Source organism: Pinus tabuliformis, chromosome Q, assembly GCF_031772625.1.
Source record: "Pinus tabuliformis cultivar Carrire ecotype Pingquan chromosome Q, CPIR1, whole genome shotgun sequence".
Lineage (NCBI taxonomy): Eukaryota > Viridiplantae > Streptophyta > Pinopsida > Pinales > Pinaceae > Pinus > Pinus tabuliformis.
Window position 1 is genome coordinate 531393505 of NC_142296.1, and position 26534 is coordinate 531420038.

The 26534-nt window shown below is 40.2% G+C and overlaps 1 protein-coding gene across 1 annotated transcript in view; it reads right to left on the minus strand.

Annotated features, from left to right (window-relative positions):
- The window catches only part of LOC149220544 (uncharacterized), a 41034-nt gene extending 18171 nt beyond the window's left edge, over positions 1 to 22863 (minus strand). The window contains exons 1-4 of the mRNA XM_089384797.1: positions 22714 to 22863; positions 22367 to 22504; positions 19964 to 20096; positions 19722 to 19836 (exon numbers count right to left, since the gene is read on the minus strand). Of these exons, the coding sequence (XP_089240923.1) occupies positions 19722 to 19836; positions 19964 to 20096; positions 22367 to 22500 (382 nt within the window). The 5' untranslated portion in view covers positions 22501 to 22504; positions 22714 to 22863. The remainder of the gene's footprint in view (positions 1 to 19721; positions 19837 to 19963; positions 20097 to 22366; positions 22505 to 22713) is intronic.
- Between the last annotated feature and the right edge of the window lie 3671 nt (positions 22864 to 26534).

Sequence of the window (26534 nt, forward strand, 5' to 3'; positions counted from 1 at the left end):
ATATTTGATCTTATAGATCCATCTAGAACCTACAACTGATCTGTCTTCTGGCCTTGGCACTACCTCCCAAACATCATTCGTCATGATAGAGCTATACTCTTCTACCATGGCATCTACCCACACCTAATGTTGTGCGGCCTCCTAAAAGCTGGAAGGTTCTGCAACCTGAGCCACCAATGCTTGGTACCTATCAGACTGTCTATGTTGTCTTTTGCTCGTCCTAGGAGCTCCAATAAACTCCTCTACATCTCTCAATGTCTGACGAACCTCTCTGTTGGCTCAACCACTAGTCGTGGGAGGTTTTGCCAGCTCCTCCTCATCCTGTCTCTGTTGCTCCATCCACTAAGAACTCCCCGGATTTCCTGCACCTAGGAAATACTGGTACTGGTCACAGTACTTGATCCTTGTGACTATCCTCCTGCTTGTCCCACTGGCTGCCACTGCTGCTGGACTAAAGGAGCTTTTGTTGATTGATTCTGATCACCTACAAGCATCTCACGAGATCTCCTGAAAGCTCGGTCCTCCATGAACTTCACGTCTCACCTTACTACAATCTTCCTATTGCGAGGAATGTAGATTTTGTATGGCTTTGAGGTTTTGCAGATGGCAATAAGCAATGCTACCAAAAATTCTAAAGTGGCTTACTTCTGGCTTCTTCCCTGTGAAGACTCCCTCTTCTGGCATTTTTTCCCCAATGCTCTATGAGAAGTCTTGTTCTGAATGTATATTGTCATGTTACATGCTTTTGCCCATAGAAATATGGGTAGATCTTAATCATATAACATAGTTTTTGCAGCTCCAACAATGGTTCTATATTTCCGTTCTGCTACACCATTCTGTTGTGGATTATATGGAGTTGTCCATTCTCTCTTGATGTCTTCCTTCGAACAGAAACATGTTAATTCCTTGTCAATATATTCTCCACCATTATCTGAGCGACGCACCTTGATCTTCTTCCCTGTCGCATTCTCTATGAGAGCTTTAAACTCCTTGAAACGATCAAAGATCTCATCCTTGGTCTTCAAGAAGTAGATCCAGGTTTTCTTGGAATGGTCATCAATAAAGGTGACAAAATATTCGGCACCACTGAGAGCTCTAGTGGACATCGGGCCGCAAATATCTGAATGTATTTGTCCTAACACGCCATCAACTCTGCTATCACTTCTTCGAAATGTTGCCTTAGCATACTTCCCGAGTACGCATCCTCTGCACTAACATCGTGTTCTGTGCCAAGTTTTGGAACCCATGTTACCATTTCTCTGAGCATCCTGAGTGCTCCATGGTGTAGATGTCCTATTCTCCTATGCCATAACTCATTCAACTCCTTCCCACTGCTATTGTCACTGCCTATTAGTGCCATTGGAGAATTGATTTGTAACCGGTACAATCTGTTACTTTGAATTCCAATCTGCCTTACCTTTTTCCACTTCAGATGTTTGACATACACTTTCTTCCCTACGAAGTGAATATCATACCCCTTATCCTGTAACTGGGATACTAAAATCAGGTTCATACCCAATCCTGGCACATGCAATACATTTGTAGCATTGGTGCTTGCTCCTGACTCCCTCTGAAAATCTATGGTACCTCTCCCTACTAGAGTACATTTCGTTATGTTTCCCATAGTAATCTAGAAGTCCATCTGCTCCTCTTTGTAGCTAGAGAAATATTCTCTAACCCATGTCATGTGAGTTGATGCTCCATTGTCTATGTACTAGACTCCTTATGAAGTTGATCCTGCTAAGCAAGCAAATCCGTCCTCCAATCTGGAAGACAAATCTAAAGTCTCCTAAATGTAACTTCTATCCATGGCTATGCTAAAGAATTTAGTGTGTTATTCCTCCTTTCCACCCTGACATTGGCTCTCCTCTAGCGCACTGCTGCAAAAACCCTCTGCGTCCAGCTAGAGATCTGCTCAACAAGAAAATCTGAGTTGCTCCCTCTAGCTCTGGAATCACTTGTTCTGGAATAATCGAATTTTTCTGCCCCTCTCAGAAAAACAATCTTCCTCAAGCAATTCGGCCCCCTAGCAAAAAGACTACGTTGCCCCTTGGGAATTTCGACTTGCTGCCAACAATGAGCAGCGAATTCTTTCTTTTCTCTTCTGAGCTCTCCAGCGAATCAATTGTGCTCTAATACCATGTGAAATTTTATCTATTGTAGCTACTGGAAATTATTCTTCTAACTGAAAATTTAATTATGCAGTTTATTTGCTATAGCAAACAACGAATAAAATCACAATTGCAATTTTCACCATAAAAATAATGCGGAAAATAAAATACTAGAAACTGAGAAATTCTAGCAAACACAATTTTTTGACATGGTTATTTTTGGACAATTGTCCCTGGAAAAACCCAACTTGGGAAAACCAGTGTAGCAGATGAGGGTTTTATTATTAATCTTCAGCAGCAATTCTAAGTACAATAATTTAGATGCCCAGCTGGCAATCTAATATGAGGAAAATATTGGCAAAAATATTGTGAGAATTTTCTCTCACCCCACAATTATTCTCTACCTCTGAAACTGCCTCCCTAGCCTCTGCGTTGAGTTCCCTTCGTCACCCTTTGTGCAGAGCTTACGCTAGCCCTCTGGAAATTTCGGCCTTCCTTCCTTTGCCTCTTCCGGGAACTGGAAATCTTCCTCCCGAAATGTTGTTGCCCTCCTCTTCCACCTGCTACTCACCCTCTGGCTCTATCTTCTCTGTTGAGTTGCTACTTTTGAGAAAATCGAACTGCTTGGGCAACTGAGTATCTGCACTGGATGATTTCTCCATCACCACATCGACTTCCTCTTATAATCCACTATTGGAGCACCAACGGCCAAGATTAAAACTTAATCAATGGCTAGGATCATCTCTGGATCAATCCGTGTGAGTTTCTAGAAGATTCTCACCTTGACTTAATTAATTCTGATTAATTAACCATATTCCCTAAGTTTAGACTTAGGAAATATTAAAAACTGGCTAATAATCTAATTAAGTCATTTCTAAGCGGAATTTCCAGAAACGATTTCTAGGTTTTGGAGATCTCATGTATTCTAGCCTCTCCACAATATTTCAAGGCTGGAACACATTCGATGCTACAAAAACTAACACCACCAAGTCAACCCTTCCCTGCAACAAATGATCTTCACAAAATACTCCAAGTGACAACTCCCCAGTATTAGCTTCAGTTCGGAATTTCAGCCCCCCAACAGCAGAACTTCGACCCCAGCAACAGAATTGCGGACATGCAAAAAACACAGATTTTCGGCCCCAACGGTTGACCAGAAACTTCGCACGTGTGAGAGATACATAGCCCAGAAACTTCGATTTATGTCTTCCTAGCAACATCATCCTCTTCTAGCTACTTCGCACTCTTTTTCTACTTCTCTTGCTTGAAGGTCGAACTTGTTGAGTGAATGTGACAACTAGGTTGAATTGCCTCTCCTTATATAGCCTTTCTACTAGGTCAAATTTCCCTTATGTAGGCCGACTTCTTGGGGACAAGGCCGATTTGGAGTGGAGGTGACAAATTACCTTTTTGACTCAAAAATAATTTTTTTTGCATTATACAAAAGCCCAAGAAGGGTCTAATAAAAATGACAATGACTCTAATGACTCAAGACAAAACCTAGAAGCCTTCAATGGAGGCTTTGACATAGAAAACTTTGACACAAGCACGAAACCCATGCTTTAATAAGTCATTTTCTTAAATAATAAATTTTATTTTTGACAAGTACAATTATGAAGACCGAAGCTAGTTACATTCTTGAACATTTTGAATAGAAATGTCTTAATTAAATTAATTAATCAATTTTGATTATTTTCCTACGTTTTAACTTAGGCAAATAGATTAATTAATTAGTAATTACTAATAATTGATACATGACCGATTTTCCTTTAGAGACTTCTAGAAAAGTTTCTAAGTGATCTTAGTCATTGATTAGACCATTTCAGACCATTGATTTCTTAACTAGAGATTATAAAGGAAATTGATGGGCAGCCTTGGAGATCAATGATCATTGTGATTGGGGTTGACACCAGTGAGGGTTTCAGTAGTAGTTGAAGCAATGAATATTTTTCAAGGTTTTCATTCATCAGTATTCTTCCAGTTTTCTAAGATCCGGAGGAGGAATTCTTCCACAGTTTTTCTGCAGAGAGGGAAGTCGAATTATTGAGGCCATGAGGATTCCAGGAGAGTCGTCTTTTCTCTGAGAAAGGCCAAGATTTCTTGTGGAGGCCATATTTTCCAAGAGGAGGTCATGTTGAAAAGTGTAACTAGGTTCGGTCTTAATAATGACATGTAATTATGATTTTATGTAATGAGATGTAAAGAAGAAAAATAAAATTATTGTATTGACATGGTTTATGGGTTTCATGTTAAAATTGGCAACTAGGGCCAAACTCCATGTGGATCATCTTATTTATGGCAGTTGGTATTTTTCTTGGATCTCTCTCATCGAGAGGTGTAGGATTGATCTAAAGATCATCCGATTCCGATAAGTATTCATGGAGTTATGAATTTATTTGTGTTATAAGACAATTCGTCAAGGTCGGCCAGCAACCAAATAACTCACACATGTGCTCAACGTTTTAGTATAAAAGGAGGTGACTTGAGAGCCATTTACACACAATTCTCTCTTGATTTCTCTCCACTCGCTTTGTGTTTTAGTGGAAGAGAAATCTAGGAGTGGAAGCCCTAGACGTTGGAGGAAAGGAGGTTGCCCTAGCCGTAGCAAAAAAGATAGGCTAGCAAAGCTATGGAAGGGATCTACGTTGACCTAAAGGAGCTCATGGAAGAAGTTTAACACAGCTATGGAGGAGGCCCTAAACAAGCCCTAGCCGCAGTCCTAAAGCAGCCCTAACGTTGTCCTAAAAGAAGCCCTAGATGCAGTCCTAAGGAAGCCCTAAACACAGCCCTAAGGAAGCCCTAACCGCAGTCCTAGCAAGCCCTAGCCTATGACAACTCTACACATCCATTGGTGCATCACAAGAGCTCATCAAAGGAGCCCAAGGAACTCGACTAAGGGAGAGAGGCAACTCTATGGAAGCCGCAGCAAGAAGGCTAGGATAGTGAGGGAGTTAAGGTCTGTTTCAAGGCTAACCGAGCTGTCGTTAGAGGGCCGAGGAGCTGAGCTTGGAGGCCGAGTGAACGCAGGTCTGTCTGGGTCAGTGAAAAGGTAAGGGAAGTCTGTTTTGAGTGGGTTGTAGGTGACAGCGTGGGACTATGGTAAAACAGGGACAGTGTGGAGAGGTTTTGGGCCAGATTTGTGCCTAGAACAGCAGCACGTATGTGGAGGACTCTACCTTAGTAGGGTTGCAAATATTAAGAGTTGTTCTGGTGGATGGTTAAGGGTTGTTGCAGCATGACTAGATGCCCTAACCAGTCACAATATAAATAGCAGTGAAAGCAATGACTAACAATGGGACAGCTAGGCAAGGGTGCTTAGTACAGCAAGCAATGGGACAGTTAGGCAATGGTGCTTGTTGGAGCAAGGTAAATGGAACAGCTAGGTAATGGTGCTTGGTGTAATAAGCAATCATAGGAGCAGTTGTCACTAACAGTGGGACAGCAATGCTAGTAGTGTCAGCAGTGGCAAGCATGGTGCAGCAATGGCTCATGGGACAGCAGTGGCAAGCATGGTGTAGCAATGGCACATGGGACAGCGAGTACATGGTGCAGCAAGGTGCAGCAATAGTACTTGGGACAGCAATGATACTTGGTGCAGCAAGTACATGGTACAGTCATGATTGGTGAAGCATGATGAGATGCAGCATAGTGATGATGGGTGTAGCATGGTGCAGCATGATGATGAGGAGCAGCACAACGATAGGTACGGCAAGGCAATGGAGTCACCTTGGAGAATCAGTGGAAGCAGCATGTCTTCAACTGAGTTCAGCTACCTCATGTATCATCTTCTTAGATATGATGTATGCTCTTATTTAGATAAGTCAAAGTGTTGACTTCTGTTGTAAAGGTACTATCTCTCTCTCTCTCTCTCTATTGAACTATTGAAGAACATATAAGAAGAATTAATCAAGGGTTCCCCACATTGGGGTTTGTCCCTGGCTAGCGCCACATCTTGTGTCCTCTTGTCTTGGCTTGTCTTCTGCGATTTATGTTTATGTTCTATCTGCAATTTACTATTATGCTAATGTGATTGCTAAGTTGGAAAAGATATTGAGCTAACTGTGAAAATTGAAATAAATTGCTCTAAGCATAGAACATACCTAAAATTAACATGGTATCAGAGCTGAGGTGAAGATAAAGCCCAAGCAATAGTGAAAGAGCAATCACCGAAGACAGTTGGGAAAAGACAAAAGGATCAATGGATTCCTCATCCCTCTTCTAATTCACCAAGGGAAGTCGAAGCAGAGAATATTATCAGAATGGCACAACGGAAGCTTCTGATGGCCTACCTAAAGATCACTTCAATGGGAAGTCTGGATCTAAGGATAGAAGGAAAGGGAGATGCCTTGTTTGTAATAAGTTCGGCCATTATGCAAAGGAGTGTCCGAATGGCAGGGACACATCACTTGATGATGATAACAATCATTCCAAGGACATCTTCAATGATCGGAGGAATGACAGGTAATGCAGGTCATCAAGGAAATAGCCGACTCTTCAAAGAAAGCAAGGAACCCCAGGTATGAAGAATCAAATGTTGTCTTTGGTAAGATAAAGCAGCATTATCTTATATTGGCCCTCTCCTCCAGACTCTTTGGGAATCTAGCTTATTGATTGTAGTGCTTCAAGGCACTTCATCGAATAGAAGGGTGCTCTCTCTAATTTGGTAGAGATGGAAACAATCGTGGGATTATACTTGGAGTCGATGCCACCTATCCCGGAAAGGGTGTAGGGAATGTTACCCCTCAATTGAATGAGGGTAACTCGATTCATTTACAAGAATCTCTTTTATGTACCTGATCGCAAGAAGAACCTGGTGTCCATTTCGGCAATGGAAGTCAAAGGTTTCAGGGTGGCATTCATCGATGGAAAGGTACGTGTTTGAAAATAGAATTTTCAAAGATGCTTTTACTCATGGGTTCAGGGTTGGCAATTTGTATCAAGTTGCAGGATGGTCCATTGGGGATCATGTCAATTGACATATCTCATCTATAGCACCGGAGGTCTACTTTATGGGGCCCTACCCGATGTGAGTCAAATGGTGACAGGGATGCCTGAATTCAAAAAGAGCATGAAGGTACATGTCTGAGATGTACCAAAGGAAAATCTTACAAGGGGACCATTCCCCTCATGTAGCAGGTCCATAGGTTTGGAACAACCCGAGGGGTTTGAGATTCATGATCGGGAATCTCATGTATGCAGGTGGAAGAAAGCCCTCTATGGCTTGAAGCAAAACACCCTGGGCATAGTATGAGAGGATTGATAGTTGTCTGATGAAGTTGAGATTCACTAGGAGTGAAGCCGATCCAAACCATTGCTTGAAGGTTGTGGATGATAGACCTCTCATACCGGCACCTTCTGAGGACGACCTCTTTCTGACAGGTGCAGACCCTCTCATTTGCAAAAGTAAGAGGGAGTTGGATTCCGGATTTGGAATGGTAAACTGCAAGCCCGTGACTACCTCGATGGAGCTTAACTTTCAAAAGTTATGTGGTAGTGATGCCGGACCTGATTTGGGAAATGCCTCTGAGTTTCATAAACTCATACTAGCATTGATGTTCTTGGTGAACTCCCGTCCGGACATTTGTTTTGCAGTTAGCATGTTGAGCTCATATATGGTTGAGCCTCACTGGATTAGTGCCAAGAATCTTCTGAGATATCTTCGGGGCACAATCTCTCATGGATTGAGATACATTGCCGAAAATGTGAAGCTGCATGATTATTCGAATGTTGACTGGGCAGGCAGTGTGGAGGATCGCAAGAGCACTTCTGAGTGCTGATTCTCTTTGGGTTTTGCTACGATATCCTGGATGAGCAGGAAGCAGAAGACGGTTGCTTTGAGCACTGCTAAGACTGAATACATAGCTACGAGTATGACCTCGTGTGAAGCTACCTGGTTGTGGAAGCTCTTCAGCGAGCTATTTGTACACATGATGGATACCACCGTGATCTTCTGTGTCAACCAGAGGGGGATTCAATTATTGAGGAATCTCGTATTCTATAATTGCTCCAACATATAGACATCAGGTACTACCTTATCTGGGATATGGTACATCGATGAGCAAGAAGGCTCCATCGCATTGGGACTGATGTGCAAGTCGCAGACATTCTGTCGAAGCCCCGAGGAAAGGTCAAATTTGTGACTTTCCAGAACGACTTGGAGTCGTTGAGAGACCCTCTTATGAGGGTCTTGTATGATGCATACATTGAGCTCTGGGAGCTCCGGGGGGCTTGGGGTACTTCTTGGAGCAACAAGCGACCATAGGGCGACTCACCCTCCCCTAATGGTGCGTTGTGTACAGGGTGAATGGTTCAACCTTCCCCTGTGATACCCTGTGGCGACTTATGGACAAGATGAGTGGTTCTCCTGTCGAGGCATCCTACCCATGCAGTCTGGGACTCATGGGAAGTACCTCTCATCTGGCCAATGAGCAGGGAAATGGGGTTAGGGACCATAGTAGTACTATCGATGGACGCATCGTTGTATCTACCGTACTCCCTATGCTAAGATGACCTCCATTGATCTGGGATCAATGAAACTGATCTGGGATCAGTATGAGTGGTTTGAGACACTCTCTTTTGATATTGATCTGGGATCAATGAAACTGACTTCGGGTCAGTAAGAGTGATATGACTCACTCTCTTGGAACTGATCTGGGATCAATAAGAGTGGCATGACACACTCTCTTCATATGGAACTGACTTCGGGTCAATAGAGAAAGGTATGAGACATTCTCGATCAATTCTTCTTCTTCATGGTTCAACAAGGCAGAGCAGAACAGTGCAGAGCAAAGCAGTGCAAGACACTAATGGCGGAGATAGTACAGTCTGGCAAATGGATCAGCGGATGGAGTTCTCCCTAGTTCAAAGGGAGTGTTAAAATTGGCAACTAGGGCCAAACTCCATGTGGGTCATCTTATTTATGGCAGCTGGTATTTTTCTTGGATCTCTCTCATCGAGAGGTGTAGGATTGATCTAAAGATCATCCGATTATGATAAGTATTCATGGAGTTATGAATTTATTTGTGTTATAAGACAATTCGTCAAGGTCGGCCAACAACCAAATAACCCACACATGTGCTCAACGTTTTAGTATAAAAAGAGGTGACTTGAGAGCCATTTACACACAATTCTCTCTTGATTTCTCTCTACTCGCTTTGGGTTTTAGTGGAAGAGAAATCTAGGAGTGGAAGCCCTAGACGTTGGAGGAAAGGAGGTTGCCCTAGCCGTAGCAAAAAAGACAGGCCAGCGAAGCTATGGAAGGGATCTACGTTGACCTAAAGGAGGTCATGGAAGAATTTTAACGCAACTATGGAGGAGGCCCTAAACAAGCCCTAGTTGTAGTCCTAAAGCAGCCCTAACGTTGTCCTAAAAGAAGCCCTAGACGTTGTCCTAAGGAAGCCCTAAATGCAGCCCTAAGGAAGCCCTAACCGCAGTCCTAGCAAGCCCTAGCCTATGACAACTCTACACATCCATTGGTGCATCACAAGAGCTCATCAAAGGAGCCCAAGGAACTCGGCTAAGGGAGAGAGGCAACTCTATGGAAGCCACAGCAAGAAGGCTAGGACAGCGAGGGAGTTAAGGTCTGTTTCAGGGCTAACCGAGTTGTCATTAGAGGGCCGAGGAGCTGAGATTGGAGGCAAAGTGAACGCAGGTCCGTCTGGGGCAGCGAAAAGGTAAGGGAAGTCTGTTTTGAGTGGGTTGTAGGTGACAGCGTGGCACTGTGTTAAAACAGGGATAGCATGGAGAGGTTTTGGGCTAGATTTGTGCCCAGCATAGCAGCACGTACATGGAGGACTCTACGTTAGTAGGGTTGGAGAGATTAAGAGTTGTTCTGGTGGATGGTTAAGGGTTGTCGCAGCATGACTAGATGCCCTAACCAGTCACAATATAAATAGTAGTGAAAGCAATGACTAACAGTGGGACAGCTAGGCAAGGGTGCTTAGTACAGCAAGCAATGGGACAGCTAGGCAATGGTGCTTGTTGAAGCAAGGTAAATGGGACAGCTAGGTAATGGTGCTTGGTGCAATAAGCAATCATAGGAGCAGTTGTCACTAACAGTGGGACAGCAATGCTAGTAGTGTGATAGCATGGTGTAGCAATGCCACATGGGACAGCAGTGGCAAGCATGGTGCAGCAATGGCACATGGGACAGCAAGTACATGGTGCAGCAATGGCACATGGGAGAGCAAGTACATGGTGCAGCAAGGTGCAGCTATAGTACTTGGGACAGCAATGATACTTGGTGCAGCAAGTACATGGTACAGTCATGATTGGTGAAGCATGATGAGATGCAGTGCAGTGATGATGGGTGTAGCATGGTGCAGCACGATGAGGTGCAGCATGATGATGAGGAGCAGCACAACAATAGGTACGGCAAGGCGATGGAGTCACCTTGGAGAATCAGTTGAAGCAACATGTCTTCAACTGAGTTCAGCTACCTCATGTATCATCTTCTTAGAGATGATCTATGCTCTTATTTAGATAAGTCAAAGTGTTGACTTTTGTTGTAAATGTACTATCTCTCTCTATTGAACTATTGAAGAACATATAAGAAGAATTGATCAAGGGTTTCCCCACATTGGGGTTTGTCCCTGGCTAGCACCACATGTTGTGTCCTCTTGTCTTGTCTTGTCTTCTGCGATTTATGTTTATGTTCTATCTGCAATTTACTATTATGTTGATGTGATTGCTAAGTTGGAAAAGATATTGAGCTAACTGTGAAAATTGAAATAAATTGCTCTAAGCATAGAACATACCTAAAATTAACATTTCATAAGCAAGAGATTTTACTTTTGATTCAAGACTACCATTGAGAGTCTTTAGGATTTATTTGTCATCTAGTCATAAAATGATAGAGTCATTGTCATGTAATGAAGTCATGTTACACTTTGTAAAAGGTCAAACTTGTCTATGAAGTATCCTCCAAGACCTTGTCACTTATCCTCTTCAAGTCGGACTACATCGATGGAAGAACATGCTAAGTCGGCCTAACCTCTAAGGATCATGTCGGCCTAAAAGACATGTGTGGAGGTGTATAAATAGCCACACTTAGCCTCACTTAGAGGCAAGTAACTCAACTTGCATTCGATCAAGAGAAGTGCAAAGAAAAAGGCTACAAAGAGTTTCTTCTGGGGCAAGCAAAGGAGGGTTATTCTGGGTCAACGAAGGAGGTATTCTTCTGGGGCAGCGAAGAAGGTTTCTTCTGGGGCAGCGAAGAAGGGTTTCTTCAAGGCAAGCGAAGGAGAGGTTTCTTTTGGGGCAGCGAAGGAAGGATTCTTTTGGGTGACCAAGATAGAGATCTAGAGACCGAGTTTCTCTAGAAGAGACTAGTAAAAGCCTAGAGACCGAGATTCTCTAAAGGAAGCCGAGAAGCAGCAGTGTGAAGAAGAGAGACCGAGTTTCTCTAGAAGGAGTCGAGGAAAGCAGTATGAGATCAAGAAGAAAGTCGAGGAATGGAAGAGGCAGAGCATAAAAGTTAGTGACAAGCTTATTGGGAGGATACTAGAGTCAAGGGTCTGTGTCATGGTCTTGGTACTCGTCAATTGAAGATCAAGAAGAAGAATTTTGACTGGGTTTTCCTCTCAAGAGGTGAGAGGTTTTGGCCCTGGTTGACAAGCCTACATACTATGTCACTTGTCTTTTATTGTGCATATTGGTAATTGTCTTGATGAAAAGAACACAATAATAACATAATGAAGAAAATACTATAAGCTAAGAAGTAAAAGTATATCATAAGCAATTATCACGCAGAGAAATATTTAACTATTCATGCCCTAGATTTCTCAACATGGTATGGAAGCTTAGGTGTTGAAGTCAAGAAGGGGCATTCAAGCAAGTAGACACACGAGAATCAAGCTTCAAAGAAGGATCGTAGCAAATCCAAGGGCTACCAAGGGAAAGATCTTCAAAACCCTAGATCAAAGAAATCTACACCAACAAGAGTCTTGAAATTATCTTCAAGAAGGAAGCACGAAGAAAGACTGAAACCCTAGAAGCACTTCAGAGATCATCACTCATACATCAACAAAGAAGTGGAAGCTCTTCAAATCTAAGGAAGGTTAGATCAAAAGGCAATCTTCTCTCTATTAAAGCAAGGATCTCATTTGAAAAGGATCATCTGAAGCAACAAGTTCGTCATCAAGTTGAAGATTCTATCTTCACAAGTAAGTACCTTTTATTATAATCTAATCTAGTAAAAATGACTTCATGTTTCAAGGAGAACCATAAGCTAGTTGGGATATCAAACTTCCTTGCATGGAAAAGAAGGATAGATATAGCGCTCGAAGTAAATGAAGTCATTGATCATGTCCATGGAAAGGTCTCCAAGCCATCCAAAGAACAAGCATTATCTGAATTCATGAAAAGGGATCTCAAGATTCTTAAGGAATCTATCAAAGATCCTCTCATTTCCTATGTAGCCGAGCTAGAGACATCTAAAGAAATATATGATAAGCTAGTAGAAATTTTCTTTAAAAGCACGATAGAAAAGATCATATCACTTAGATTTGATCTATATAAATTGAAGATGTCAAAGGATGGAGGGATATCCTCGTGTCTTTCAAAAGCATCTCAAATAAAAGGGAAATTGCAGGATCTAGGAGAGATGGTATCTGATAACAAAATAATCTTCGTTATTCTAAATGCATTGACTGATGAACAAGGTAACCTCATATCTACTAGGGAAGAGGAAGTTATCCCATTCATCAAATTATGGTCTCTCTGCAAGGCAGAAGAAGACAGGTTGAAGAAAGAAAGTAACAAAAGATCAGATAGAAGGGATCAATCAGTGATAAAAAGAAAAGGGAAATTTGGAAAGTTTGGTCCTCCAAAGAAAAAGAAGAACATGGCTAAGGAAAGATGCTATGGTTGTCAGAAACTTGGGCACTATAGAAGAGATTGTCTTAAACGCAAGAGGGACAGGGAAGAAGCCTATATTACTAAGGAAGTGAAAGAAGTTGAGACAAAGAAGCTTAAGAAGGAAGAAGCAAAAGGATCTCTACTATGACCGAGATGAAGAAGGTACTTTCTACTTGTAATTTATAGATAGGAAGCAATGTAAATAAGATAGGATGCATCAAATTAGAAAATAGCATCGTGATAGAAGCATTAGAAGTAAGAGCTTTTGACATGGGAAGCAGAAAGAATATTTGGAATAAATCCTATTGTTTACAAAGAATAAGAAGCTTTTGGAAACCTCATTGAAATCTAAAAGAAGTAGAGGTCATCATCGACATCATACTATAATCAATAAGGAAACATCTGCCACGTGAGGATATGAAAGATCCTCAAACTTCTCTGATGGAATCCTCATCAAAGGATTCACCAATCTAGAAAGAAAGAAAGAGTTTCATCAGGAATTCCAACTCGCGGGATTTAAGGGATGATGGTATGATGACATAGCAGGAAAGCATGTCTAAAGGATAAAGTTCTTTCGTTCAAATGAAGTTGCTACAGGAAGTCTGGATGACCGAAAGGAAAGATGAGGTATGTATGCTTACATAGGTTATTATGAAAGTCATGTCATATGGTTGCAAATAATATGGATCACTATTTCCACCTTGGGAAACATGATCAAGAGAAGAAGGGATCTCCTCCTCCGAAAGATTGCAAAAAAGCATAAAATCACACTAGATGAAATCAACATAATATGTTCTCATATGAATCATGAGGAAGCTGACTACAATTGAGGAACTCTGATTGGAAGCTCCTGGGAATGAAGTGTGAAAAGAAAGGAAGAGATCGTGAAAATATGCAACAAAGGTAGAAGGCATTCAACATCCGAAGTCCAAGAAGATTTGACTAGAATATCTCCCAAAAAGATATGAAGACTCTGATAGGAGTTAGAAAAAGATGGAGACCCTTGACAATGGATATCTTTGGGAAATGTGTCAATCTGCATACAGGATGCTGATACCTACAGGAAGATGTCATGATGAAAGACCATCACAAAGGTAATTTTGATTTAAGTGTTCATCTCTTATTTTTGAACTAATATCTAGATGGGCTTATGTAGGACTGCCAAAGGGAAGATCTATGGATGACTTCCAAGAGGACCATATTGAGGGATGTAAGATCCTTCCGGAAAATATGGCATGAAAGCAGAATGACATGAAGCAAAGCCAGATGGAAATCTGATGGATCACTTTCTGATGAAATGAAGACATGACTAACTCATGGATGAAAGTGATGGATGGTTTGTGCCCTATGAAGGAGACCCAAAAGATGAAGACTCCATGACAAAAGAAATTGATGACATCGAAAAAGAGAGGAGTTCTTCAGGCAGCGTGTTGTTCCACATGAGGAGTTGTTGTAGGTCCCTAGTTATGAAGGAGCCTGAAAAGAAGCTTCTTACTTGGAAGAAACTTGGAAATTCCTAAGCCAAGAGGGAGCTTAGGTACATTCCTTTTCGGTGGGAGTGAGTACATTCCTTTATTGGAATATGTCCTCCATATTTGAGAGGGAGAGATAGACATGGCATTCTGATCTTCACCTGGGAAGATAGACTGGAGGATTGGGTAATCATTTAGCGTCTGATACTCTTTGGGGATGAGATAGGGCATCCAATGGAAGAGTAGTCGTGGAGGACCAATATTCTTTGAGGGTTGGGGAATCCAAGATAAGAATAGTCCTCATGGAACACACCCTGAGTACCCGGGCGGGGATGTTCCAAGAGAGACAATGATGAGAGTGTCTATAAATCATTGGTCTCACCAGCATTGAGCTCAGATCTTGTGGAGATAAGGAGTTGTTAGTCAAGGCCTTGCTATGTAATAATGTTGGTTGATATGATGTTATACAAATGAGTTACAAATCCGAATTCTTCTTATGAGAAATTCTTCAAATTGAGAAAGTCCAAGTACCATTATGAATACCTCCCTAGTTAAGAGGGAGTGTTGAAAAGTGTAACTAGGTTCAGTCTTCATAATGACATGTAATTATGATTTTATGTAATGAGATGTAAAGAAGAGAAATAAAATTATTGTATTGACTTGCTCCATGGGTTTCATAAGCAAGAGATTTTATACTTGAGTCAAGACTCCCATCGAGAGTCTTTAGGATTTATTTGCCATCTAGTCATAAAATGATCGAGTCATTGCCATGTAATGAAGTCATGTTACACTTTGTAAAAGGTCAAACTTGTCAATGTAAAGTATCCTCCAAGACCTTGTCATTTATCCTCTTCAAGTTGGGCTACATCGATGGAAGAACATGCTAAGTCGGCCTAACCTCTAGAGACCATGTCGACCTAAAGGACATGTGTGGAGGTGTATATATAGCCACACTCAACCTCACTTAGAGGCAAGTAACTCGACTTGCATTTGATCAAGAGAAGTGCGAAGAAAGAGGCTACAAAGAGTTTCTTCTGGGGCAAGCAAAGGAGGGTTATTTTGGGTCAACGAAGGAGGATTCTTCTGGGTATAGCGAAGAGAGATTCTTCTGGATCGACGAAGGAGGTATTCTTCTAGGGCAGCGAAAAAGGGTTTCTTCTGGGGCAACGAAGAAGGGTTTCTTCTGGGCAAGCGAAGGAGAGGTTTCTTCTGGGGCAGCGAAGGAAGGATTCTTCTAGGTGACCGAGATAGAGATCTAGAGACCGAGTTTCTCTAGAAGAGAACAGTAAAAGCCTAGAGACCGAGATTCTCTAGAGGAAGCCGAGAAGCAGCAGTGTGCAGAATAGAGACCGAGTTTCTCTAGGAGCCGAGGAAAGCAGTTCGTGATCAAGAAGAAAGTCGAGGAAGGGAAGAGGCAAAGCATCAAGGTTAGTGATAAGGTTATTGGGAGGATACTAGAGTCAAGGGTCTGTGTCATGGTCTTGGTACTCGTCAATTGAAGATCTAGAAGAAGAATTTTGATCAGGTTTTCCTCTCAAGAGGTGAGAGGTTTTGGCCCTCGCTGACAAGCCTACATACTGTGTCACTTGTCTTTTATTGTGCATATTGGTAATTGTCTTGATGAAAAAGAACACAATAATAACATAACAAAGAAAAGACTATAAGCTAAGAAGTAAAAGTATATCACAAGCAATTATCAAGCTGAGAAATATTTAACTATTCATGCCCTAGATTTCTCAATAGATCGTACGAGATTGCGAGGAGGGTCGTACGAGTTGCTAGAAGAGCCAAGAGGTTGATTCCGTCCAGGCCATGAGCATCAGAGGGTCCAAGAGCCGCACGTGTGGGGTGATACTAGCAGTATTTGCCAATGTGGGGGCGTGTCAAGTTGCAGAGGGAGGTTGTGAGCCTTCCAGGGGTTAGATCAACCTATGGAGGTGAAAAAATATTTTGCTAGAGCTTTGACAGGGTTTTGGAAACAATATTGTAATATTCATCAATTGCAAAATTTGTTGACAATTAATAAAACCCTCAGATCTAAATAATTGTTTTTCCCTTCGGGGTTTTTTCAAGGACGTTTTGTCCAAAAATATGTGTGTCTATTTTTTCTCAAGATTAAATACATTGAATAATTACCCATTGATTGCAATAAGCAATATTTTTATCGATTTTTCACAAGGGACCTCCTTTTACTACTTCCATACACATTTTGTCAAGTGCTTGGTCTATTGAGGGATTATTTGCCACTTGGTTGCATTCACACAAGATACAGAACATGCTTTTAGTGGAAATCCCGTCAACTAAGGGTTTCTAACATGGCTTAGCGTTTTGACGAGCACTCCACTCATGTTGCACATTTTCCAATCGAAAACATGAAATACTCGACACACAAACTAAACAAGAAGAGGTATGATAGAAACAAATTGAATCCACTCATAAATCTCTTTCCTTATTAAGTTTGTTGTCGTTGAACCAAGGGAAAATTGATACTCGACTTTAGCCTCTCAAAGAGTAATTCATATACATTGAATATTTCATAGATGCAAAACACTGTGATCCATAAGATATAAATTCACACAAAGTAACAGAACAAACTGCAAATGGCTGAAAGAAGAATCTATTATGATTGATCCACTTCAAATATCGTCCACACTCACTTTTACAGAGATAATACAATCTGGGTTTTTCTCCAAAATTCCAACCCTTCTTCTGAGTTTCTTTTCTTTATTTATACAAATGATTACAACCAGAGTTTGTTGCAACTTTTAAGGATATAATATACAAAATAAGAAAGTTATTTAACAACTTGAACTAAAAATACGGCAAATATCTTGATCCAAATGCATTTGTTGAGGAGATCTTGAAATCTTCATATAGCAAATTTTTCCAGCCTGTCCTAGTCCTCTCTAACTGGACAATAAAATGTTGATAACTTTTTGTACATCTAGTTCATTATACTTCTAATAATTAGGAGTAGTTGGAAAAAGCTTTCTTACTTGACAAAGAAGAAATAAATTATTTCGGTTTCTGAGGTTTGGTTGACCTGCGTTGACCAACCTTTCTAATTATTATTGTTTCTGAGGTATGTTTGACCTGCTTTGACCAAGCTGCTTTGTGATCTGTATGACCTGTAGTTGACCGAGTTTGACCTCGCACATGTGGGTTGCATTGTTTGACTATTTGACCCAGTATTTATGGGTAGCTTGACCGAGTTGATGTGCTGCTACAAAAGGCCAAATTTCAGCCTGTTTGACCAGGTTTGACCAGTGTTGTATTTTTGGTCTAGGCTAACCAAGTTTGACTTGGAAATATCAGAATGTACTTTTGTTGAACTGAACAATTTCTCCTAGAAAAGATTGCTAAGTTTTCTCCCAATGTTGGGTTTCCCATGGCAATATTCTGGTGTCTACTATGCATGTCTATTCTACTATGATCTTTATTGTTTCTGTTGCATTTACAATTGAATTTTCTGAGTATAATTGCTTAATGATGTTTTGGGGTGTGCTAAAGTAATACCATATATCATTGGAAGTAATTATCAGTTGCAAAAAATTGTGCTCGTCTAATTAGCACTAGAAAATCAACATCTAACAATGTCACTCTTAAACCTTGGGAATATATCTAAACCTATCAATTTGATTTTCCTCACCATTTCTTTGAAATGAGGACAAGAAGTTACTTACACGCAATCCCATTTTCCATGAAAAATTTATCATCTGCATCCTCCCTCCATTGCACTTTTTACATCTTTAGCAAATTCTTATTTATTGGAGACCAAATCTCTAGAGTAGAAGACCCTTATGGTGTCCTAACAGAGAGATAAGGTACTTCAGCATTCTCATTGTTATCAATCATTGGGTAGGACTCTCTAAGCCTAGCTTGATTGAATGTAGAGGGGCTGTCCATGTTTGTGTCTACATTTGTCCCTGTGGTAGCTATGTGAAGACTGGGTATTTTCATTCTTTTTTCAAGTGAGCATGCACAGGCATTCACTCTCTCACTAAGTATGCCACAAAAGATGATGAGGAACCCTAGAGTATCCACAGTTATAAGTATGATTGAAAAGACTGCATAACTACACTACAAAACCATTAAGGGGCATAAGAGAAATCACCTGTTTAAGCAATGGATTTAACAGGGATACAGGGTTGTCCCTAAGGTCATCCCCTACCAATAGGGGTTGGTGTTAGAGAATCAAAAAGGCAAAAAGATTCTCTTATGTTGATAATTACTTGCGATATTCTTGTAGTCTTATGAACATTCTTTATGTTCTTCTTTTATCTTCTTTTCATCAAACCATCGTCAAATCAAAACATGAAGATCAACGATACCAGATTTAGGCACACACCCATGGCTAAAACCCCTCTATAAGGGAAAACCCAGTCAAACTCTTCCACTAATAGATTCAAATCAAATTGAGACAAACCAAGACCTTAGACCTGACCAAAAGACCATTCTCCTCCACCAAGTCAACTTTCCAAGATGATTCTACAAACTTCAGTAGTCTCCTCTTGCCTTCCAGCTTCAACCCAGCAGCAACACTGAATTTTTCAGCCCCCAGCTACCATAATTTCAGCCCTACTGCAGATCTAAAATTTCGGCCCTCCCAGCAACCCAAAAACTTCACACGTGTGGTAGTAGAGGGAGAAAATTCAACTTCTTTTGCTTGACAAAGACCTCCTTCTTCTTCACTAGGTTTTCCTCCTTAGGGAATTCCCTCTCTTTTCTTCCTCCAGCTACTGTAGATAGAACTTGTTGTGAATATGATCCAAATGAGGTTGAGTTGCTGCCTTTATATAGCGGATTTTGCCTCCTAATTAGGCTGACCTGTCCAGCTTGAGGCCGACTTGGAGGAGGAGACCTAAAAGACCTAATTTACATCAAAATAAAGTTCTTTCTTGATAGATAACGCCCAAGAAGGGTCTATTACATGAGAATATGGGCAAGGACTCTTGACATAAACCCTAGAAGCCTGCAATGGAGGCTTTGACCTATAAATCATTGACCCAAGCATGAAACCCATGCTTTAAAAGTCAATTTCTTTTACAATAAATTTATTTTTCTTTCTTTTGACAAATACATTACATTGTGACTCAAATACAATTATGAAGACTGACACTAGTTACATTTTTCAACAGTTGGCAAGGGAGATCAAGGAACATCCCTGTGATATAAAACATAACAGGCATTTTGACACTTTCTCACAGAACAAGAGATAATAAAAATATTCAATAAGTACTTTTACAAGTTCTAGAATAAACAGCCACAATGAAAGACTTACGCATAAGTTCAATTATAGCCCTTTGGGTTCGTCTTTCGAGCTTGTCCAATTTCTTTTGCACATCCCTACGTAGGTCCCAATTTGGCTTTTTGGGGGCTATGCTGATAATTGGATCCTACAAATCATTTGAATCAGCATCCATTTTGGAAAATGCATATTGACAACCACTGAATATCATACAGTGAAGTTCATTGGTTAAAATTCCCTCTAAAAGAGGATTAGAAAGGATAAAAGAACAGTACCTCTATCCCATTTGTTGCTGATGGAGCAGTAGCCACAGGATCATCAAATTTAGGGATGGTTGGTGGAGCTACTCTGTTCTGTTGAAGGTTCTTATCTCTAGGAAGATAATTACGGAATTTCATGTCTTGTTGCCTGCAAACAGGTTAAGTGAATCAGCAATTGAGATAAGCGCGACATAAATGCCCACCTAAGGAAAATGCATGCATACCAGGATCAACAAAACATTAATTTCAATTATTTGTATCAGCATTTATCCTTTATATCTTACAAAAGACATAACAATTAAATATTCATTTCATTCATGGACCAAATCGGATGTCAATTTTTGATGTCTTGATTGATAACACATGGATGCAACTGGTGTACAGTTCTATTGATGTTTTTATAATTCTCACAAGCTCGAGCTTGAGCGATTGTATATTGATAGTCAGTGCTCATAACAGATTCCAAGTTCCAACTGATGTGATAAGCAGCCATTTAAATAGTTGACGGAATAGGTTAGAGTATGAATTTTCTATCTAGTGCATTGTCCTTACAAAATCTCTCTTCCTAGCTCCTCACAATGTTTTCATTCATGGACCAAACAATATCTCATTTTTTTATTTCTTGATTGATAAGTCATTGATGCAGTTGGTGGATAAGTCAATTGATGTTTCTGATTCTCACAGGCTCAAGCTTGAACTACTCCATTAATGGTCAATGCACTTGACAGATTCCAAGTGATGTGCTAAGAAACCATTTGACTTATAAAAGGAATGAGTCAGGAGCAAAAAATTTCAATCTAGTACATTCAACATTATCCTCACGAAATCTTCTTTGTCTAGGAATTGGCATTCTTAGTCCAATTCTTCCTAGCTACTTACAATTTTTTCATCATCAACGGGTGGGATTTGTCTTCCCTTAAAATACCTTACCTACCAAATGATTTGCATACTTGTTCCTCCTTTTAGCTCCTTATAAACTCTCCAGCATCAATGGGTAAATCAATACACCTCAGCCGGTACTTAAAACTAAGGATATCTGAGAAGGTGAGCCCTTGTTAGCTCCACAGTACGCTCTCGATCAAGCACTCTGCCCATGGTCATTTCAGAAATCTGACTTGTTCAAAGCATATTGACTGCCTAAAGAAAACTTGTTATTCATACAGAGAGGAGAGGGAGCAAGAAAGGAGTTTAGGATGTGCACAAATCTCATTCACTTATTTTAATAAATTAATCCACTTTAGGGTAACTGAGAAGTTCGAAAATATCAGCCACTTATTTCAAACACTTAATCCAGTTTAGGATATCTGAGAAGTTCAGCCCTAGTTAGCTTGACAGTGCACTCTCGACCAAGCTCTCTTGAACATGGTCATTTCAGAAATATGACTTGTTATTCAATCTACTCTGGCTGCCTAAATAAACTTCTAATTAATCTGGAAGGGAGATGGAGCACAAAAGTAGTTTGGGATGTGCACAAATCTCAGTCACTTATTTCTGACACTCAATCCAGTTTTCTCATATCATGTGGAAAACAACAGAATCCCATTTTCACGTTCAAAACTTTAGAGTAATGAAAATATAAGGTTTAATATAACAAGGATTTAAGCTTTGTCTTGCTGGGTTTGAATTTAATTTTTTATTAGTAAAGAATAGGGTATGCTTTTTAGTAAAATGTGAGTTAAGGGAACATCACAGAAACATGAAATTCTAGGGTTTCCGAGGGTTTTATCAGATTGGTATTGCCGTGTGAATCAGAGAAATTTGAGTATACGAGCTTCAATATTTCTTCGGAAATAATTATGAATTGTGTACTTTCAGGACCCATTCGTGAGTAAGCTAAAAGGAAGGAAGAGGAAGCAGGAAAGGAGTTGGATGTGTACCAATCTCAGTCACTTATTTCTGACACACAATCCAGGTTTCTCATATCATGTGGAAAACAACAGAATCCCATTTTCACGTGCAAGAGGTAAACAATGTTTCCAGTGTTTAACACAATATTATTATAGATTCGGCGAAAGTTTGCCTGAGTCAAAACAGCGCAAGTGTGTTTTCCCCATAAAATCATTTCGAACAGGTGAGAAATACATGCAATGAATATGTCAAAACCTTAAAGTACGGTAAAGATAAGGTTTAATACAGCAAGGATTAAAGCTTTGTTTTGCTGGGTTTGAGTTTAGTTTTTTATTAGTAAAGAATAGCATATGCGTTTTAGCAAAAATGTGAGCTAAGGGAACACAACAGAAACATGAAATCCTAAGGTTTCCGGGGGTTTTCTCAGATTGGAATTGCCGTGCGAATCAGAGAATTTTGAGTATACGAGCTTCAATCTTTCTTCGGAAATAAATATGAATTGTGTACTTTCAGGGCCGATTCGCGAGTAAATTAAAAGGAAGAGAAATGCAAGCACCGATAGAAACATACTCATCTTGCTCTGCTTCCTCTGGTTGAGTTTTCGTTTCCTGTTGTGGTTGAGGAGATTCTGAAGTCAATAATTCCTGGGCTTCCCTAAGAGCCTTTAGCCTCTCCCTCCGCTGTGCTGCCGATTCTTCCGCCATATTACTATTCCCCAAGAGATTCAAACGTTGTTAGACGATTTTGAAAAGTGAAAACCTGTCCAAAATTGCTGCGACTCATACAAGTGTGAAGCTAATTCGAAAAAATATTAATCCAGTATAGTAAATATTGTTATGCAAGTGCAGCAACAAACAACCACAGCTGATCTTATTCCACAATAAGGATCTCTTAGATAAAAGCAATCTTTTATGTGCCTGAGTAGATGCTTCCGCGGATGCTCCTGTATGAAGATCACATATGCCTTGGAATCAAATTCTATTGGGTTCTTTTTCACAGAACCTTTTAAGTATCCATTTTAAATTGTTTCAGGCATGTATGTGTTGTTGAAGAAGTCGGTTACTTGCTCTGTCCCAAGGTTGTTGAGGGGCGTGTATGTTCAGTTCAGCTTTTATTTAGGTTAACAAGTTTGTATAGATTCATCAAACCTAAACTCGATAGCTCTTAAGCATAGATTCATTATGCCTAAACTCGAATAAATTTACCCTATAGCAAGTTCCATGCCTAGTCCCAAATGATCTTATATCCAACTAGGTTTATAGGCACCTCAAGTCACATGATTGTGAGATTAAAAATGGGGTCCACAACTTTCAACTATTACAAGCTTACGTTGAGTTAAGTTCCAAGCCTAGTCCCAAATGATTTTATTTCCAACTAGGTTTACAGGCACCTCAAGTCACATGGTTGTGAGATTAAAAATGGGGTCCACAACTTTCAACTATTACAAGCTAACTTTGTGTTATAAATGGCTCTGTTTCAAACCAAATTTTTAGAATAGATTTAACAATATTTGGAGATTTCAATTTAAATAAATAAATTTCATTATTCCAACTATGAAGCCTATAGTGTTCAAGCCAAAGAAGATTGTTTTAATGGTTTTATTGTTGGTGATATGCTAGTGGATAAATAGTTAACATATTTGGGACTGCAAAATCCAAGATGCCTGTATTGTCAAAATCTTGAAATATGTGTTTTGGTTTTATCTCCTTGCCAAGTTTACATGGGCCTAAGCAAAGTCTTTGTGTCAACAATACCTCCTTATTGTTGACACAGACTTTGTTTGCTCTATTATGTCACCATCTTCCTTAGGCCTTATATTTTCACTCTTCTTGAATGTTTAATCATGTTAGAGTTGTTTACATCTTATGGAAGAAATGTGATGAAAGTGTTGTTAAATGCTTGTGAAATTGCATTATGTAGATTAAGAGTTGGCAATGTTTAATTGTAATGGTAGATATTTTGGTAGATGTTATTGTTCCAAGCTCACATGAGTCTTGGGCTCAAATCTCATCGGGTCCTTATTTTCATCTAGAAAATTGAGACTGTGATGAAAATTCTTTGGGTAAATTTCTTAAAATTGTCTTGGCCCTACATGCGCTGGTTGTTGAAGACTTAGCTTGTTTGCTCTGGCATAAGGTTGATGCTGACTTTTTTTTCCCTCTAGCTTAATCATTAGCCAAATTTGAACAACCATTTTGTCGATGATTCATGCATAGCTTCAAACTAGTTGGAAACTTAGAATTGGTTCTAACTTCAACCAAGCCAAATATTTAAATTTATTGGCATCCCCTTTGTTTTCCAAACTTCTTTAAAGGACTTATGGGAAGTGGTGGTGCAAAGGGTTAAAAATAAAATTGATAGGCATGTTGTTTGTGTGTTGTCAATTGTTGCTAAGTTATATATTTGCACGAAAATTCTAGTTTTGACTAATGTATATTACTTCTCATGATGGTATTTAGGCTAGCATATTAACCTCTAGAAAAAGCCCTCAAGAATTTCCCTAGGGCCAACATTACGAATGGAGAAATGTTTCAAAAGATCAACGAGTATTTATGTTGCACCCATTAGGAATATCACAGGGGAGGAGTATCAAAACTCATATTTTAGCATATGAACTATATGCTAAATAGGCATTTAAATCCATGAGCTAGAATGAAACCTATAAGGCATTTTCCATACACCATATTAATAAGGTTCCTTGTTGGGCAAGAAGCCTACCCAAGGGTCTTCTTTACGAACCTAATTTGTTACTCGTATGTAAGGTAAAATAGTTGGTAACTTTGTGATTTAGATATTTGGAACTTTAAGAAGTCATTAAGTCAATGTTGCAAAGCAAGGATCTCTCAATGCAAATTAGCCTTTTGTTTAATAGACATTGTTTATAGTGGTCTCCCTTAGTTTAGCTTGAAGAGACAGTGTTGGGCAAGCCTACATGGTTCTCAAACTTGTAGCTATTTTAAAAGGGTATTCAAAGAGCCAAATCCCTAATTGACATTTCAATGGAATGACTCCCGTTGTTGGCTCTTAAGCACAGATTCAACATGGCTAACTCAAAGCCCAGTCCCAATTGATCCTATTTACAAGTGAGTCTACCAGTGCCTCAAGTCACATGATAAATTAAAATGGGGTCATACCACAATGTTCACCCATCAAAAGCCTATTTGAGTTATAAATGGCTATATTTTAGGCCAAATTTTGATCCGAATGAAAAATGGCATCAACCCATGGTACTCATCCACCCATATTATTCATTGACCCATGGAATTTATCCATGGTATTGTAAATGGCATCCACCCGTGGTATTGTAAATTCCATGGGTGGATTTTACAATACCACGGTGGATGCCATTTACAATACCATGGGTAAATTCCATGGGTAAATGGCATTTACCCCCAAGATCCGGATTTAAACAGGAACGCAACAAATTACAGAGATAACCATATACACAAAGATGCAGCGGAAATAATACTTCATTTCATTAATGGAAAATACTGAAATATGCTTACAACCAGAAATGGAAATAAACCAGCTAGGGCGATGGTAGCTTATCTCTGAGAAGAGATGTGATGGCTACATGCCTCTGAACTGTGTTACAATGAGGCTCGAAGGCCTATTTATTGTTGAGAAATAATGGAAAAACCCTTAACATTCCAAAACCTAACCCTAGGAGATGAAACGCCAAACTGTGGGCCCCGTTTGGGGTAAATTGGTACATCAACTTCCCGGGGTCGTAACTTTGGCATATGATCTCCGTTTGACGCGTACAATAGCTCATTAGAAAGATCTATCCGAGCACTATCATTGTTGGAACGGGCAACACTGTTCCATTCCATGGACCCATGTTGCCCCCGGATTCCCCAAAAAACGTCGTTTAGGGCCTCAAAACGGCTCCAGAAGTTCAGGACTCGAAAAACTGCTAAAAATAGTAAGTTGTGCTACAATTAAGGAAACTGAAAATGCTGAGAAAGACAATGGTGGGGGTCCAGGTGGACTGATCCGGATTTAAACAGGACCGCAACAAATTACAGAGATAACCATATACACAAAGATGCAACGGAAATAATACTTCATTTCATTAATGGAAAATACTGAAATATGCTTACAACCAGAAATGGAAATAAACCAGCTAGGGCGATGGTAGCTTATCTCTGAGAAGAGATGTGATGGCTACATGCCTCTGAACTGTGTTACAATGAGGTTCGAAGGCCTATTTATTGTTGAGAAATAATGGAAAAACCCTTAACATTCCAAAACCTAACCCTAGGAGATGAAACGCCAAACTGTGGGCCCCGTTTGGGGTAAATTGGTACATCAACTTCCCGGGGTCGTAACTTTGGCATATGATCTCCGTTTGACGCGTACAATAGCTCATTAGAAAGATCTATCCGAGCACTATCATTGTTGGAACGGGCAACATTGTTCCATTCCATGGACCCATGTTGCCCCCGGATTCCCCAAAAAACGTCGTTTAGGGCCTCAAAACGGCTCCGGAAGTTCAGGACTCGAAAAACTGCTAAAAATAGTAAGTTGTGCTACAATTAAGGAAACTGAAAATGCTGAGAAAGACAATGGTGGGGGTCCAGGTGGACTTGGCAGGTGGCCACCAATATCCACCTGGATCATTCCTCCCCCCTTAGGAAGCAATGGTCCCCATTGCGTTGAGCTCCTCCATGAGATGAGGAAACTTCTGCTAAACTTGTTCCCTGGTGAGCCACTTGCCCTGCTGAAGGAGTTGGCC